This window comes from Hyperolius riggenbachi, chromosome 11, assembly GCF_040937935.1.
Source record: "Hyperolius riggenbachi isolate aHypRig1 chromosome 11, aHypRig1.pri, whole genome shotgun sequence".
Lineage (NCBI taxonomy): Eukaryota > Metazoa > Chordata > Amphibia > Anura > Hyperoliidae > Hyperolius > Hyperolius riggenbachi.
Window position 1 is genome coordinate 176,240,361 of NC_090656.1, and position 18,344 is coordinate 176,258,704.

Genomic DNA, 18,344 nt, shown 5'->3' on the forward strand with positions numbered 1-18,344 from the left:
GCAGGTTGCAGCCCTTCTAGTAAGTACCCAAGCACACTGATCCTGCCCCCTGATCGCCCACTGTACCCATCAGACCCCCCCTGCCCACCCCTCAGACACCTGTTTGCACCCAATCACCCCCCTAATCACCCATTAATCACTCCCTGTCACTATCTCAACGCTATTTTTTAGATTAGGTCCTAAACTGCCCCCTGGGGGCTCCTGAACACCCCATCCCACACCCTCAGATCCTCCCTAGACCCTCCCCCCTGTGTACTGTATACATCTATTCTTCCCTATAATCACCCACTGATCACCTGTCAATCACCCATCAATCACCCCCTGTCACTGCCACCCATCAGATCAGACCCTAACCTGCCTTTTGTGGGCACCTGATCACGCACCCACACCCTCAGATTGCGTGCAGACCCACCCTCAGATCACCTCCGAAAGTGCATTGTTTACATCTGTTCTCCCCTCTAATCATCCACTGATCACCCATCAATCACCCCGTCACCACCTGTCACTGCTACCCATCAGATCAGACACTAATCTGCCCCTTGCGGGCACCCAATCACCCGCCCACACCCTCAATTAGCCCCCCAGACCCCCTCTGATCAACTCGCCAGTGCATTGCTTGCATATATTCTCCTCTGTAATCACCTACTGATCACCTATCAACCACCCCGTCACCCCCTGTCACTGCTACCCATCAGATCAGGCCCTAATATGCCCCCTGCGGGCTTCTGATCACCCGGCCAAACCCTCACCCGCCCCACCGCAGTGACAGAAAATTTTTTTCTGATCACTGCTGGTACGACTTAATTGCCATGTCCAGGTCACGATTTGAGAACATTCCTGCACTTCAGTGCCAATACAACCTGTTATCTAAGAAGCCACCCTGCTTATGACTGGTTCCACAAAATTCGGCCCCTCATAGACCACCTGTCATCAAAATTTGCTGATGCTTATACCCCTGAACAGTCATTTTGAAGCATTTGGTTTCCAGACTACTCCTCGTGGTTTTGGGCCCCTAAAATGCCAGTGCAGTATAGGAACCCCACAAGTGACCCCATTTTAGAAAGAAGACACCCCAAGGTATTCCGTTAGGTGTATGACGAGTTCATAGAAGATTTTATTTTTTGTCAAAAGTTAGCGGAAATTGATTTGTATTGTTTTTTTTCACAAAGTGTCATTTTCCACTAATTTGTGACAAAAAATAAAATCTTCTATGAACTCACCATACACCTAATGGAATACCTTGGGGTGTCTTCTTTCTAAAATGGGGTCACTTGTGGGGTTTCTATACTGCCCTGGAATTTTAGGGGCCCTAAACCGTGAGGAGTAGTCTAGAAACCAAATGCCTCAAAATGACCTGTGAATAGGACGTTGGGCCCTTTAGCGCACCTAGGCTGCAAAAAAGTGTCACACATGTGATATCGCCGTACTCAGGAGAAGTAGTATAATGTGTTTTGGGGTGTATTTTTACACATACTCATACTGGGTGGGAGAAATATCTCTGTAAAGGGACAATTGTGTGTAAAAAAAATCAAAACATTTTAATTTACAGAGATATTTCTCCCACCCAGCATGGGTATGTGTAAAAATACACCCCAAAACACATTATACTACTTCTCCTGAGTACGGCGATACCACGTGACACTTTTTTGCAACCTAGGTGCGCTAAGAGGCCCAACGTCCAATGAGTAGCTTTAGAATTTCACAGGTCATTTTGAGGCATTTGGTTTCTAGACTACTCCTCACGGTTTAGGGCCCCTAAAATGCCAGGGCATTATAGGAACCCCACAAGTGACCCCATTTTAGAAAGAAGACACCCCAAGGTATTCAATTAGGTGTATGGGGAATTCATAGAAGATTTTATTTTTTGTCACAAGTTAGTGGAAAATGACACTTTGTGAAAAAAACAATAAAAATCAATTTCCGCTAACTTGTGAAAAAAAAATGAAATCTTCTATGAACTCCCCATACTACTAATGGAATACCTTGGGGTGTCTTCTTTCTAAAATGGGGTCACTTGTAGGGTTCCTATACTGTCCTGGCATTTTAGGGGCCCTAAACCGTGAGGAGTAGTCTAGAAAATAAATGCCTCAAAATGACCTGTGAAATCCTAAAGGTACTCATAGGACTTTGGGCCCCTTAGCGCAGTTAGGGTGCAAAAAAGTGTCACACATGTGGTATCGCCGTACTCAGGAGAAGTAGTAAAATGTGTTTTGGGGTGTATTTTTACACATACCCATGCTGGGTGGGAGAAATATCTCTGTAAATGGACAATTGTGTGTAAAAAAAATCAAAAGAAATCTCATTTACAGAGATATTTCTCCCACCCATCATGGGTATGTGTAAAAATACACCCCAAAACACATTATACTATTTCTCCTGAGTAAGGCGATACCACATGTGACATTTTTTTTGCAGCCTAGGTGCGCTAAGGGGCCCAAAGTCCTATGAGCACCTTTAGGCTTTACAGGGGTGCTTACAATTTAGCATCCCCCAAAATGCCAGGACAGTAAACACACCCCACAAATGACCCCATTTTGGAAACTAGACACTTCAAGGTATTCAGAGAGGGGCATGGTGAGTCCGTGGCAGATTTCATTTTTTTTTTGTCACCAGTTAGCAGAAATGGAAACTTTTTTTTATTTTTATTTTTTTGTCACAAAGTGTCATTTTCCGCTAACTTGTGACAAAAGATAAAATCTTCTATGAACTCACCATGCCTCTTAGTGAATACTTTGGGTGTCTTCTTTCCAAAATGGGGTCATTTGGGGGGTATTTATACTATCCTGGAATTCTAGCACCTCATGAAACCTGACAGGTGCTCAGAAATGAGAGAGATGCTTCAAAATGGGAAAATTCAATTTTTGCACCATAGTTTGTAAACGCTATAACTTTTACCCAAACCAATAAATATACACTGAATGGGTTTTTTTTAATCAAAAACATGTTTGTCCACATTTTTCGCGCTGCATGTATACAGAAATTTTACTATATCTGAAAAATGTCAGCACAGAAAGTTAAAAAAATAATTTTTTTGCCAAAATTCATGTCTTTTTTGATGAATATAATAAAAAGTAAAAATCGCAGCAGCAATCAAATAGCACCAAAAGAAAGCTGTATTAGTGACAAGAAAAGGAGGTAAAATTCATTTAGATGGTAGCTTGTATGACTGAGCAATAAACCATTAAAGCTGCAGTGGTCTGAATGGAAAAAAGGCTCTGGTCCTTAAGGGGTGAAAAGACTGCGGTCCTTAAGTGGTTAATACGCTTTTGATGCGTTTGCATTTTTTCAATCGTTTCGCTTTTGAAACTACAGTATCATATTTATTGAATAAAAAAATCGCATCAAAAAAATCCATGTAAAACCTAGTCCTCTGCATCTCCTTTGAAATACAGTACATTTTGTGCGGTTTACATGTGTTTTTGAGAAATATGCAAGAAATTGTGCATTTTGAAAAATGCACATTGTAAAAGACAGATGTGTTTTTTATGCGGCCCATTATGTGCAGAAACGCATGCGTTTTTCGCAACGCTAGTGACTCTGCCAAGTGTGCTCCCAGCCCTAATGTCGAATGGTAAAGCTTCTCAGTACACAACCTTATCTCAGTTAGATGCTATCAAAAGTGGGTTCAACTAACCATAGGATTATCTGACCTGTCTAACAACCTATGCTGTTTTTTCCTGCTCTCTGCTTTAATGAAAAGGCCAGTCTATGATGACAAACCAGAGAATACACCAGAGACAGTCCAAGAGATAAGATATCATTTAATCCATAATAATACAACACAGTAAATAGGTAGAGAGAAAGGCAGGTGGGTGCCCAGCTGACCTTCTGATCAACAGTTGTTCTGCGTCCTTCCATCACAAGTCTTGCCTGGAAAGTTGGGGGAGGCAGGGTGTGACTGAAGAGTGGTATTGACTGGGGGATCTCTTTTAGTAACAGCATCCATTGCTGCTGTCATTAATGGAGATCCCCCAGTTCAGTATGCAGTGTGTCTGTGTGTCCTCACAGGAGTCAAATTCTCTAGGGCCAGCATTTTTGGCACAGCTCAAATTAATGGACCGATTCATTTGGCACAGGCATAAGTTCGACTATGGAAAACTTCCAAACCATTACCTATCCGGCTATTAGTAGCCAAACGGCTAGAAGGTCGGTTTGTGCTTCGGTATACCATAGGCACCAGTAATTAGATGGTAAAATTTTGGTAATATTACATCACCGAAATTTTAACTACGGTATCAGCATCACAATTCAACAGGTGGCACCTCTGAAGCAGCAGCTAGGACATGCACAGAGAAAAGTATTCATTATAACTGTCCTCTGAGGGACAGTTACTGACAAGACAATATACTCTGTACAGTGCTGTCGACACTATATAAATACATAAATAAAATTAGGAAAGGATTGTGGTTGCGTAGATGATAAAATCCTAATTGTCAGCAAAACATTGCACTGCAGTGCTGCTCTGACTAGTCCAGAGCAACAAATTCACACAGTTGAGCCGTCAAGGGACAAAGGGCCTGATGCTCTAAATTCTGGTGGCCTGGACGTAGCAACTTTTTTTTTTAGAGTTTAGTGCAGATGGCCCAAAATAAAGTGTCAGTCAAGCAGAATGAGAAAGTGGAGGACTGGCACTGCCATTCAAAACTTTATTGAAATACTTAAAAGCACTTACAGTTGCCAGGTGGAGGATCTCAGTAAACGTCCATTTTGCGCTGCTGGCATTTGTTCACTGCAGTGAACCAGTGCCAGCAGCGCGAAACGGACATTTGCTGAGATCCTCCACCTAGCACCCACCCAGCCGCTCATAGCTCTATGAAGCTAATGCAACTGTAAGTGCAATAAAGTTTTGAACAGCAGTGCCAGTCCTCTCCTTTCTCACTCTACATGACTGACAAGTGTGCACATATCGGACTTGAGAACCCTACGTACTGTATGTTTATCTATACATTGCAGCGAGCTAAACACAATATAGACCGGTCTAGTCCGACGCATCAGCGAAACGTGAGTGCTGGGATACTACTTTCTCTGCACACGTCCAAAATCACATGTACTCTACTACAACAAAACTGCCATTTTAAAGAGAATCTACCTGTGTGAGTCTCACAAGTAAAATGTAATCCTAATAGCCAAGTTATGTTGTGTATGTGTTGCACTTCCCTATACTGCACACATGCCTGCACGCACAATTTGTCTGGGGAATGCAACAATAAATCGTCTGGCATGGAAGGCATAAAATTAAGCAGTTTAAAAATAATTCATTTACTCCAAGTCCTGAGGTGAAGCAGACAGCTGTCCCCTTTGAATTCCAATGTAAGCCTCATTTTCTCAGATATCTAGTTGTCAACATAACTAACAACATATCTAATTTGTACAAATGGAACTATGCCCAGGTCATACCTGAATTGATGCGGGATCTGTACACATGGCATTCCTATTCCCTATCATAGACTGGCTGTATAGCAGTGATCAAAATGACTCTTCTCCCAAGACTTACCTATTATTTTAGAGTACTTCCCATACCTCTCAATAACAAAGATATCTCTGCACTCCAGAAAAAGATCTCATTCATTTGGGCACACAAGAAGCCTTGAATACCCAGTGTATGTACTAGCATTAGAGCCTTGGAGGCCTATCAGTTCCCCACTTGATGAAGCAATTCATCCCTTGGCAACTTGCTCAGGTCCCGCTTATTTATGATGGGGATCATCTACCTGTCTGGGTAGGAATAGAAGAAGCGATTTTATCGCCATTTACATGGAAGGGATCTCTCTGGGCATCAAATGAGGGACAAAGAAAGCTACATGAGAACTCTCCTTTGTCTTATCATACACTGTGTGGGATGGCGTACGGTCTCTGTATCAGTTGCAGTCTAGGACCCCATCTCCTTTTACAACTTTTGCACAACCCTGACTTCCCTTAGCGTTTCGGTGGTGGTCCTCTTGAGGACTCATCACAATTACCTCAGCAGATCAAGACAGCTACATCTATGGACGTGTTTAAATACAGACTGAAGACCCACCTGCTCAGTTTGGCATTTGCAGAATTATGTTTGTTATTACTTCATCCTACTACCAATTACTGAATCTGAGAGAGCCTAAGCGCTTTGAGTCCTATGGTCCTATCAGGGGCTGATGAGTTGCCTAGCAACGAAACGCGCTGGACAGAGCTACGGAGCGCCGTGTTAGCGTGTGACGTCACCGGACGCAGTACGTCGGGAACACGCGAGATCTCGAACTTTAGCAAGTCTATCAGCGGAGCGGCTAACGGTAGTGCTGCTATACAATCATTGCGGCGCACTAGAAGTGTTTATTGACCGCATCAGCCTGGCGGCAGCTTTGAAGGGCTGACCGCTGTATCCATGACACTGCGTTTTATACTATTGGCAGCTTTGTACTGACTTGCCATTTTTTAGACAATAAAAGCGACATATTTTTTACGCAATGTCAGGGTTCTTACTTTTTACATATAACGGATGGAGTTCACTGATGCTTGATGGTAACCGGTTGGAGTGCACCAAGGAGTGTCCTGCTTTGCTCGGGATGCTGTGAGGTGGCCAATACCTCAGAGGCGCAGTCGGGCCCAATTCGGCCGTATCGTCTGGTGAGTGGGGATAAGAAGGGGGGAGTTGATCCCTAATTGTGCCTGCTATTGACTATTACTGCAAGATGTCTCTGATTGATCTCCACTCATTATGAACGTTCAGCCATATTAGCTGTGTATGAACTGTATGCAGCTCTTGTCCACCCCTTTTTCTTTTAATATCTATCTATCTTACTGTATACTGTATATGTGCATACATTTATGTAATACGCACAGAGAGAAGAGCAGGAGACATGGAACATTTTAATGGTGCAATGCACAAAAAAGAACCAAAAATTCTCTCTGAATTTGCTTAAATATGACAAGGAAACAGGCACCAGTAGGTGGTTATTCCTTATTAAACCAAAATTAATTTTAGTTTTGATGCAACAGAAAATGTTCAAATAATAACAAATGCGATGGGAAAAAATAATGGAAACCTTCAAGTGAACCTGCAATGAGTACTTCCAAAGACGAGTGCATCCGTAGTGTGTTCTTGCAAGTCTGGGCTCGCACATGCGCAGCACTAATGCTCCCGGGTACGCGAGCACTTCCAAAGACTGCCCAAGGAATACCGAACACAGCACAGCCAGATGCATAACTTCATTAGAGGACAGCGCTGGAGTGATGGGACAGGACTGGAAAGGCTCTATGGTATTCAGAGGCTTCCCTCTACATCGGTATGTATCTAACCTGAAGCGAGTTTCCTCAATTCATGTTTACTTTAACCTAATATCTTCTTGCACAATCCTTGCAAACCAGTGATTCTTGTAGGTCTCAATGAGCCATGTCCCCCTGACTACAAGTAGTGCAGCCTTTCTTCCTAGGAGAACTGCTCCAGCTATGTCAGGTTTGAGGGTTGTCTTCTCCAGACTTGGTGTTTTTACTTCTATTTATAGATGTCTTCCATCTCCTTATGCCAGTATTTGATAGTTCACCCAAGCACTTTGGGTTCTTCGATTTTAGGCCCAATGTATTAGTGCCCCCTGGAGGATAAAGCTTTACAGCTCTTCTTACCAATCCCTTAATAATGATTATTACTATCAGTCTGTAACCCCAGGTTATCAGATTTTATTTTAGTCACATACCAGTATCACATGTTTGCTCCCTCGCCACTCTCTGGGCTCTCATGATGTCCTCAGATTTGGTAAGATCCATTTGAATGATGGTCAGACGGTCTGAGCACCTCTTCCGGAGGTCCTTGGCTCCTGGACTTTCAAGATCCAGTACAGTCGCAATTACTTTAAAGCCCATCTCATCCATTCTTTGGGCAGCAGCCTTTCCAAATCCAGAATCACAGCCTGGGAAGAGACCAAGAAAGGATGGGTGTTTAACAAAAGCTATACAAAGAATATAATTTAAAATGATCACAGAAAACAAGTGGGAAAAATTAAAGTCTAACTGGACCTTGAAATTGTTATTCAATTTATGGAAATTACAAGTATTAAAATACTTTTGGAAATTTATTTTTAAACTCTTACATACAGTGCACCTCTCTGTGCAACTTGCTTAGTGGTTGCTATTACTAGTGGGTCCCAACCCTAACTGTCCCTCAAAGGGTCTCACAATCTAATGCTTACTAAACACATCTGTGTCAGCTGCGCCCTCCCCCTACTTTTCCCCAGCCACCAACCATGCCAACTGGGATCAGCTACCTCCTGCGGCTAGGTCGATATGCGGCACATATGCTGCTGAATGCCTACAAGGGAGGAAGCAAGTTGATCAGCTTTGGCTTTTGGCTTGAGTATCTGGTGGGCGGTTGCTGGCAGGGGTTTGACGCAGATAGACAGATATAGGTGTCAGTAATGAGTGCGTACAAATGCATTATATAAGAGTAGTGTTCTAGTGACATGGGGAGGTTAGAATCAATCAATATGGATTTCTGCTTCTGTGGATCGCATTTTTAAAGGGAACCTTAACAGAGAGGGATATGGAGATTTCCTTTTAAACAATACCAGTTGCCAGTCCTGCTGATCTCTTTGCTGCAATAGTATCTGGATCTCCCACCTGAAACAAGCATGCAGCAAATCCAGTCTGACTTCAGTCTGAGCACCTGATCTGCATGCTTGTTGAGGGGCTGTGGCTAAAAGCATTAGAGACACAGGATCAGCAGGCGAGACAGGCAACTGGTATTATTTTAAAAGGAAAAATCCCTATCCTTCTCAGTTTAGGTTCCCTTTAAAATTGAGCCTTGCAATTGGAGTGCACTCCTAATTAGGAATACTTATAGGCTAATACAAGCTAGCAATTTTGACCACACATGCATTGGTTTTATGGGTGAGGGGTTTATACTGCTTGTTTATGAGGCATATTATTGATGCAATTGTTAAAAAAAAGTTGGATATATTTCTAGCTCTGAGCTCCCTTAATGCATTGTTTATAATGCCTACCATAGCCATATGACCACTGTTTCCACAGTTTCTAGTGACCCATTTGCTATTTAGGTTATTCTGGTAATATGTACTAGTTCGTCATGTTCCTGGCATCATTTCTGTCTTCTCTGCCATTAGATAAATGCTGCTGGCTGCTAATAAAGTTCCTGAAGGTTTATATCTGGCCTAGTGTTGCCTGGCACCATTCTCTTCCATTTGGGTGCTTTGACCCTATGCGTGTTGCATAGGGCAAGATTACTGCTTGTGAACTCGCTGCCAATTGAAGAGGCAGATTTACATCTCTGCATTGTAACGGATCATGCTATTCTCACTGTATATTGCATTCTTTCTAGAAAATGCATGTGAATATCTGCACATTGCCTAGACATTGGCCAGGCTTTAAAATGATGCTCATTATAATGTGAGCAGTGTGCAGTATGCATTGGAAGCACAGGGTGTCACAGTGTGACTGCATCCTAAACATCATGTCAACCTCTGTTGTGAGAGAATCCAGTATTCTATATTCCAATGGCAGAGTGTTCATTTTAGGATGTGGTGAACTTGGCAAATACACAGACATCCATTCACATTCATTTGGAACAATATAGCAAGCAAATCTTGGCCCGTATGCAACTAACTTTCTCCTAGGTGATATGTTCACACCTTGCAAACATGCCTTTAAAACCACGTAAAAACAAGAAAATTCTCAAAATCATTTTTAGAATACTTTATCACCTACTTTTTTTTGCCACTTTTTCAGTTACAAAGTTCAATTACAAAGTGCTTTTAAACAGAAGATGAAAAATTATCTCCTAGGAGAAAACTTAGGAGAAACAGTGAATTGCATACGGGCCCTTATTTTACATAACAGGGAAACAGACATCAAGACCAATAACATATATATTGCTCTTTTCTCCTAGTGGACTCCAAGCACTTGAGCTTCAGCCACTAGGGCGCGCTCAGAAAGCAGTAGTAGTGTTAGGGAGTTTTGCTTACTGATCAGGAAGAGCAGAGATTTGAAACCAGATCTCCTGTGTCAGAGGCAGAGCCCTTAACCAGTTAAGCAAATAGTGTAACACACATTATGAAAGCAACATGCGCAAGTTGCTGTCACAAGGTCACACACAAAGAAAGGGGGTGTAACAGGAAACCTGGGGTAGATATGGGGCTTCCTTCTTTCAGCGCCCCACTGTGCTTGTTTGAAAGGTATAGTGGTATGCTTAGTAAAGATACCGAAGTTGGGGTAAAACAATGAAGTAGAATTTGAGCCTCTCAAGGAAGTCAATGCGAAGCTGAATAAGCAATCACCTTGCAAATTGCCCTTCCAACTTCACTAGCTACCACTTCCTGTACCACAGCCAAGAGGGAATCTCCAGTTTGTCAGACTTCAACATACAACTACATCCATAACTACCACTGTGCCTCAGCAATTGAGTGTTTCTTTTTCAACTCTCTGATTTTGGCACAGAGGACCTGTCCTGGAAGTGTCTTTTTAGTCATTGGCACTCTATTGATAGAGGTCCTTTTTGTGAAAATAGTTTAGAGTCAGTGTGAGAGTTTAGGTCAGAGATAGCTATTATTGTGCAGGAGGTGGAGTTAGTGTAAAGGTGTGGATATATGTGATTAGTACCTAAAATAAACTAATTAAACAATTGTATTTATCTTCCGTCTCCTAAAAATGACTTTTTAAGATATTCCACAGTTTTATTTTATGTTTAAAATCTACTTTTTAAGTTTTAACTGTTTTATTGTTTTTGCTGAAGGACACATTCATTGAAGTATGCCAGTGCTAAAATCTATTAACTATTGACACTTTTTATTGCTTTCCTGCACTCAGAAGCAATTTTCTGCTAGGAAAGTGTTTTATAGTTGGAATTTCTCATCAGTGAGGGTGACACTGTAGTCACTTGCTGTCAGGACTGAGTCAGCCACTTACATACCTGTAACTCTTTCAGGCAAAGTAAAAAACAAAAAACACAGCATAGTTATTTGTGTGCTAGGCACTGTACATACCCTTGTCTATCATCATGTCACCTCGGGTATCCTTTAAAATCTGCACCATTAGGACCCATCCACTCTAGGGCGATTAGCGGTTAATTACCGCTAATTGCCAAATCGCGAGCGCTTTTTAAAGTGCTAGCACAATTGTAATTGTATGGCAGTGATCTCACTGCCGCCGATTGCGGATGTTTCGCAGCAAATCGCAAAACGTGCTGCCTGCAGTATTTTCCCGCAATTCTAGAGCAATAGCGATACAGTGATAAAAAAAAGTGCTGATTGTGATAAACAGGAATAGTGAGAGTGTACAGTGATTTTACCGCACTAATCTCAGTAAAATTACCTGCTCAAAACAGTAGCGCTAAGTGCTACCATTTTGCCACTTTAAGTGTGAATGGGCGCTAAGAGGTGACTTTGGAAAGGGGACGGGGGTGAGTGGGTGAGGGAAGGTCCTCCATGTAACTTTGATATGCATTTCAGATACATTCGTTTTTAACTTGTTTCCATAGTTTGCAATAGAAAAATGCAGGAATAGAAACCTAATGATGCAAACTGCTTCTTAAAATAATTGTCAGCAATTATTCTCAGGGAGAATATGAGGTAAAGGCACTTGTGTACAGTTTATCCAGCATAATGACACGAAATAGACGGAGATGGACAGTCAGCTATGGCTTTTTCCATGAAATATGTGTCATCTGTAGGCGGTAAGACCTTGTAGAGCAGATTAACACAGTAAACAGTAATTAGATCAAACGAGGCCAAATGAGGCCATACTGTATTCACTTTCTCACAACTGATCCTCTTCCTAGTCTATAGTAGGTCAAATAGCTGCATATTCTTACACTCTTGTTTGGCAGCTATAGGTGGAACATACCACACCTGTGGGTGATTCAGATCAGAAATATACATAGTTTGGTCGAAAAAAGACATCTGTCCAAGTTCAACCAGAAAAAAGCAAAACAAAAATAACACTGTCCTGAAGCTGCAGTTGATCTGAATAACTATCACAATTTCAAATTATGGCTTTATTAACCGCTCGCTGGCCATTGCTGTGGATTTGCATGCATTAGGCAACGCTTGCCAGCAAACCATGAATTTTTTTTCAGAAAAAAAAAATTAATAAAGTTCAATGCAGCCACAAATAAATTATTAGAATATCTAATTATGTTTTATTTCATGTGACTGTAAAATCAACAGAACTACAGTATAATCTCTCCTCATTAAGGCTGGAAGGGTTAATACTCAAACCCCTACTTCACTCATAAGTTAACTGCCGCTCTTGACCTCTGGTAGTAAAATTTGTTTTCACCTGATGCGAGTACTAAGAAACTAAAGTGCGCAGCACCACAGAAAGGACTTGTGTTCCTTCTGTGCATTGGTAGCCTCTGTGCTGATTTGCCTGGACACCATTTTCAGGTCACTCAATTCTTTCCTTTTTCTCTCTCTTTCTTCTCTTCTTTGCTGTCTTTCTGTCTCTCTTTTACCCTCTGTGGGTAAGGTATTTGATTAGCTAGGGTGCTTGCAGTACCTAAAGTCCGCCCCGATTAGGACCTTTCTATATGTTCCCAGATATTTTACTAGAGCAATCTTTATGGGGTATGTCTCAGGGAAATGATCCCTCTGGGCCCTGGGTCCTCCCCACTATCACTATTCCCATGATCATCGGTCTGGTCATTTGATTGAAGTATTCGTTGTATTTCTCATAACCTAAGCATATTGACTTTTATTAAGATGTAAATTGAAATCTTCTATGGCTTCTACCATGGTCTAGATGGTCTTGGCGTTCTGAGGAACTGCTTTCTTCCCTATAATCAGGATTTCTTTCAGGTACAGACGTTCCTCCACGGCGCTGGTTGGCCATGTAATCTGTATATTTTCTCTCTCTTTCATATGAGACGTTTGTATTATATGTTGGATGAACGGGCAACACGGTGGCATAGTGGTTAGCACTCTCGCCTTGCAGTGATGGGTCCCCGGTTCGAATCCCAGCCAGGGCACTATCTGCAAGGAGCTTGTATGTTTTCCCAGTGTCTGCGTGGGTTTCCTCTGGGCACTCCAGTTTCCTCCCACATCCCAAAAACATACAGATAAGTTAATTGGCTTCCCCCCAAATTGGTCCTAGACTACAATAAATACACTAGATGATATAGATATACGACTATGGTAGGGATTAGATTGTGAGCTCCTCTGAGGGACAGTTAGTGACAAGACTATATTCTCTGTGCAGCGCTGCGTAAGATGTCGGCACTATATAAATACTAAATAATAATAATAATACTGTAAACAGCTGTTTACTTTCGGTAATTTAAAAAAAATTGTTGAAAAATAAAGAATCTTAAAAAAAAAAGTTAACTGCCTACCGACTACTCCACGCCGGCTGGCGTGAGCAGCGCGGCATCCCCAGGACCACTCCACGCAAATTAACGTGAAGTGCTGGGGCGAAGATTGCAAGGGATCGTGCTCGCCGACGCGCGCGCATCCCCGCTTGGATGACGGAGCTTCGCTCCGCCATCAGCCTCCCAGCGGCAATCACCGATAGCGACTGTTAGACGTTGAAACCGCCGTCTAATACCACTGTACAGTACTGTGATCTAAGGCAGCGCTGTACTGGGGACAGCCGTGTCACTCGGATGTTCCTTCCACAGGCACAAAGGCGATCCGCTGTTATAGGCTAATGCTGTGGGTGGGGTTAGCCTATCACTTGTGTGCTGAGTTGTATGGCCCTGCAGCGAGCCCTTAAAGCTGCAGTGGCCTATTTTGTAAAAAAAATGGCCTGGTCACTAGGGGGGGGGGGGGGGGGGTGTTTAAGACCGCGGTCCTCAAAAGGTTAACTGATAAGACTGCTACATCCAAGTTGTGTAAACATTGCTGAAAATCTTCTGCTGTATCTAGGGAAAGCAGAAAACCTTCTCCGATTTGCTTATGTAGCAATTACTTAGGGCCCGTATCCACAATGTCTGAGAACGCATGTGAGTTGGACAGGGAAACACTGCCTATTTAGACACTAGATTATTGTAGACAGAACAGAGGCGCCAAAAGAATAAAAGCATATATCTAAAAGTTATAAAATTCTTAGGGAGGCGGTGATGGACGCACCTCCCCAAAGTAGACAGGATACTGTACATTTAGATACAAGAAAATGTATTTATATACTCCAACAAACAGTGCAAAGCGCTTCGCGGGTATATTCCCGCTTCTTCAGGCAATAACGAACAGGAGTACACACAGTGCAGTCTTAAGGTCACGATAAGCGCCTCTGTCGTGACCTTAAAGGGAACCTGTACTGAGTAAAATTATTTAAAATAAACACATGAGGTAACTTCAAATGAACATTACATAGTTACCTCGCCATCAGGTCCCCTCAGAAGCTCACCATTTTCTTCTGACAATGATCCCTTCCAGTTCTGACAACATTTTGTCAGAACTGAAATATATCAGTTGCTGTCAGTTATAGATCAGTTGCTGTCAGTTACAGCTGAGAGGAGAACTGATGTGTCCATGTTTCCCCATGGCTCAAGTGGGCGATATTACAGTTTAACTGTGTGCTGACCAGGAAGCTGTTATGGGGTAATGGCCATTTTCAAAATGGAGGACGGAGAATTCCATTGATCACAGTGGACAAACAGGACACAGGAGAGGATAAAGAGATTGAGGAGTAGACTACACTGCAGGTAAGTATGACTTATGTATGTTTTTTTTGACTTTTAATTTTCAGTACAGGTTTTCTTTAAGACTTTACTGTGTGTACTCCTGTTGCACTGTTTGTTGGAGTATATAAATACATTTTCTTGTATCTAAATCTACAGTATCCTGTCTACTTTGGGGAGGTGCGTCCATCACCGCCTCCCTAAGAATTTTAAAATTTTAGATATATGCTTTTATTCTTTTGCCGCCTCTGTTCTGTCTACAATATTGTTGTCCACCCCTGGTGGAGGGGGCGAATTCCCTTTCTCGCGGGTGTTTGCGCGACCTAGTGGACAGTGTCGTGCGCAGCGGGTTATGGGGGGGGGGGGGGGAGGGCGGCTGGGGTGCGGCTGCATAGCTAGCATAGTTGCCCCAGTATAGGGAGTTTAGTTGCCCAGTATGGCTAGTATAGTTACCCCAGTATAGCTAGTATAGTGCTCCAGTATAGCTAGTATAGTGCCCCAGTATAGCTAGTATAAGGACCAGTATAGCTAGTATAGTCCCAGTATGGATAGGTAGTGCCCCAGTATAGTGCCCACTATGGGTACGTAGTGCCCCAGTATAGCCAGTAAAGTGCCCAGTATAGGTAGGTAGTGCCCAGTATAGGTAGTATAGTGCCCAGATAGCTAGTATAGTACCCAGTATAGGTAGGTAGTGTCCCAGTATAGCTAGTATAGTGCCCAGTATAGCTTCCTAGTATGGATAGGTAGTGCCCCTCCCCCCTCCGTGGCCACCGTTCCTGTTACCTTATCATGAGGGGGCGGCCGCTTGTCCGATTAGATTCCCCCGTAGCCGGTCTCCTCAGTGACATCTCCTATTACAGCAGCGCGCTCAGCGGCTGCTGTGATGAGCAGGAAGCGGTACAGCGGCTTCCTGTAGCGGCGATATGCATCGCCGTTAACATGGGAACCGCTGTACCGCTTCCTGCTCATCACAGCAGCCGCCGAGCGCACTGCTGTAATAGGAGATGCCACTGAGGAGAGCGGCTATGGGGGAATCTAATAGGACAAGCAGCCGCCTGCTCATGATAAGGTAACAGGAGCGGCGGCCGCTGGGAGGGGAGGGGCGAGAGGCCAGACCTGCCGCGGCCCGGTGGTTGGGGACCTCTGCCGTACGGCACACCAGGCAACATCACTAGTGTGCCGCGGAACAGCGGTTGAAAAACACTGATCTAGAGACTGAAATCCTTGCCCATTCTTCTTTGCAAAACAGCTCCAGTTCAGTCAGATTAGATAAACAGCGTTTGTGAACAGCAGTTTTCAGATCTTGCCACAGATTGGATTTAGATCTGGACTTTGACTGGGCCATTCTAACACTGATATGTTTTGTTTTAAACCATTCCATTGTTGCCCTGGCTATATGTTTAGGGTCGTTGTCCTGCTGGAAGATGAACCTCCACCAAGGTCTCAAGTCTTTTGCAGACTCCAAGAGGTTTTCTTCCAAGATTGCCCTGTATTTGGCTCCATCCATCTTCCCATCAAATCTGACCAGCTTCCCTGTCCCTGCTTAAAAGAAGCACCCCCAGAGCATGATGCTGCCACCACCATATTTGACAGTGGGGATGGTGTGTTCAGAGTGATGTGCAGTGTTAGTTTTCCGTCACACATAGCGTTTTGCATTTTGGCCAAAAAGTTCAATTTTGGTCTCATATGACCAGAGCACCTTCTTCCACATGTTTGCTGTGTCCTACACATGGCTTGTGGCAAACTGCAAACGGGATTTCCTATGCTTTTCTGTTCACAATGGCTTTCTTCTTGCCACCCTTCCATAAAAGGCCAACTTTGTGCAGTGCACGACTAATAGTTGCCCTATGGACAGATTCCCCAACCTGAGCTGTATATCTCTGCAGCTTGTCCAGAGTCACCATAGGGCTCTTGACTGCATTTCTGCAGTGCTCTCCTTGTTCGGCCTGTGAGTTTAGGTGGAAGGCCTTGTCTTGGTAGGTTTACAGTTGTGCCATACTCCTTGCATTTCTGAATGATCGCTTGAACAGCACTCCATGGGACTTTCAAGGCTTTGGGAATCTTTTTGTAGCCTAAGCCTGCTTTAAATTTCTCAATAAGTTTATCCCTTACCTGTCTGGTGTGTTCTTTGGACTTCATGGTGTTGTTGCTCCCAATATTCTCTTAGACAACCTCTGAGGCCGTCACACAGCAGCTGTATTTGTACTGACATTAGATTACACACAGGTGCACTCTATTTAGTCATTAGCACTCATCAGGCAATGTCTATGGGCAACTGACTGGACTCAGACCAAAGGGGCCGAATAATTACGCACACTCCACTTTGCAGTTATGCATTTGTAAAAAATGTTTGGAATCATGTATGATTTTTGTTCCACTTCTCATGTGTACACCACTTTGTATTGGTCTTTCACGTGAAATTCCCATAAAACTGATTCATGTTTGTGGCAGTAATGTGACAAATGTGGAAAATTTCAAGGGGGCCGAATACTTTTGCAAGCCACTGTATACTTTTCATTCATCCACCTCTCAACTTACTACACTATATTGGGCTCTCAGTGTCCCTTTTTTCCCCATTTAGACACTAGGCATGCTATTAGAATCACATGCCAGTGCAAATCTGAGAGTCATGCTGCTGTTTTCCGTAGCACACATCCCAATGTCTATAGCCGTACATGACATACCAGCGCAGCTCCATCAGCCCTCTGCCCCCGCCCGCATAGCAACAGAACACATTGCTAGCCTTCGGGCTAGCAGTGCATCTATGTAGCCTTGGACCTGTAAGGTCTCCCTGGGGATCATCGGATCCCAATCACCGCCAGTCAACATTCCCCGTACATGTTCTCAAGTTGTAACTCTTCTGCCTGATCTTACCTTCCATCTTAAAACCCATCAGAGATAATAGGGAATGATGAGTCTCAAGGGCTGCCAGACCCTTGAGAATTTTTATATATTTAGTATTTATATAGCAGATAATAAAGTAAAACGTTTATATTAAAAGGGGGGGAGAAACCGAGAGCCCGATATGGTGCAGTATGTACTGGTAGTTAAGGTAATATGTGAAATTGTTAGAGTAATACTCACAAGTCAGGGTTACCTGTCAGGTAACCACTGCGAAGGCAGGTGGGGAGATTAAACCTGTCCTGTCCCCACTCAGGAGTAAGAAGTCGCTCTCTGTAGATGAGAAAGAAGGGGGCCAATTCCCCTCCACCCGGGGTGGACACAATATTATAAACAATGTAACAGAGGCGCCAGAAGGATAAAAATAGATAAAATGTTTAAAAAACAGGGAGGTAATAGGTGGACTTACCTCCCTGATGCAGACACAAGTAAAAGTCGAGTTTACGACAATTTAACGATTTATTTATATACTCCAATATTTCGCAACGCGTTTCGTGGGCTCAACCCACTTCATCAGGCTATAAACAGGAGCAATCACACACTATAGGACAGAAGGAGACAAAGCCACCAAACAGTTCTGTTTCTTGTAACTGTATGAACATATTGTAACAGAACTGTTTGGTGGCTTTGTCTCCTTCTGTCCTATAGTGTGTGATTGCTCCTGTTTATAGCCTGATGAAGTGGGTTGAGCCCACGAAACGCGTTGCGAAATATTGGAGTATATAAATAAAATCGTTAAATTGTCGTAAACTCGACTTTTACTTGTGTCTGCATCAGGGAGGTAAGTCCACCTATTACCTCCCTGTTTTTTTAAACATTTTATCTATTTTTATCCTTCTGGTGCCTC

The 18,344-nt window shown here is 43.1% G+C and overlaps 1 protein-coding gene across 1 annotated transcript in view; it reads right to left on the reverse strand.

Moving 5' to 3' along the window:
• Positions 1-18,344, reverse strand: part of HSD11B2 (hydroxysteroid 11-beta dehydrogenase 2) — a 78,074-nt gene that overhangs the window by 25,790 nt on the left and 33,940 nt on the right. The window contains exon 2 of the mRNA XM_068260027.1: positions 7,668-7,880. Within this exon, the coding sequence (XP_068116128.1) occupies positions 7,668-7,880 (213 nt within the window). The remainder of the gene's footprint in view (positions 1-7,667; positions 7,881-18,344) is intronic.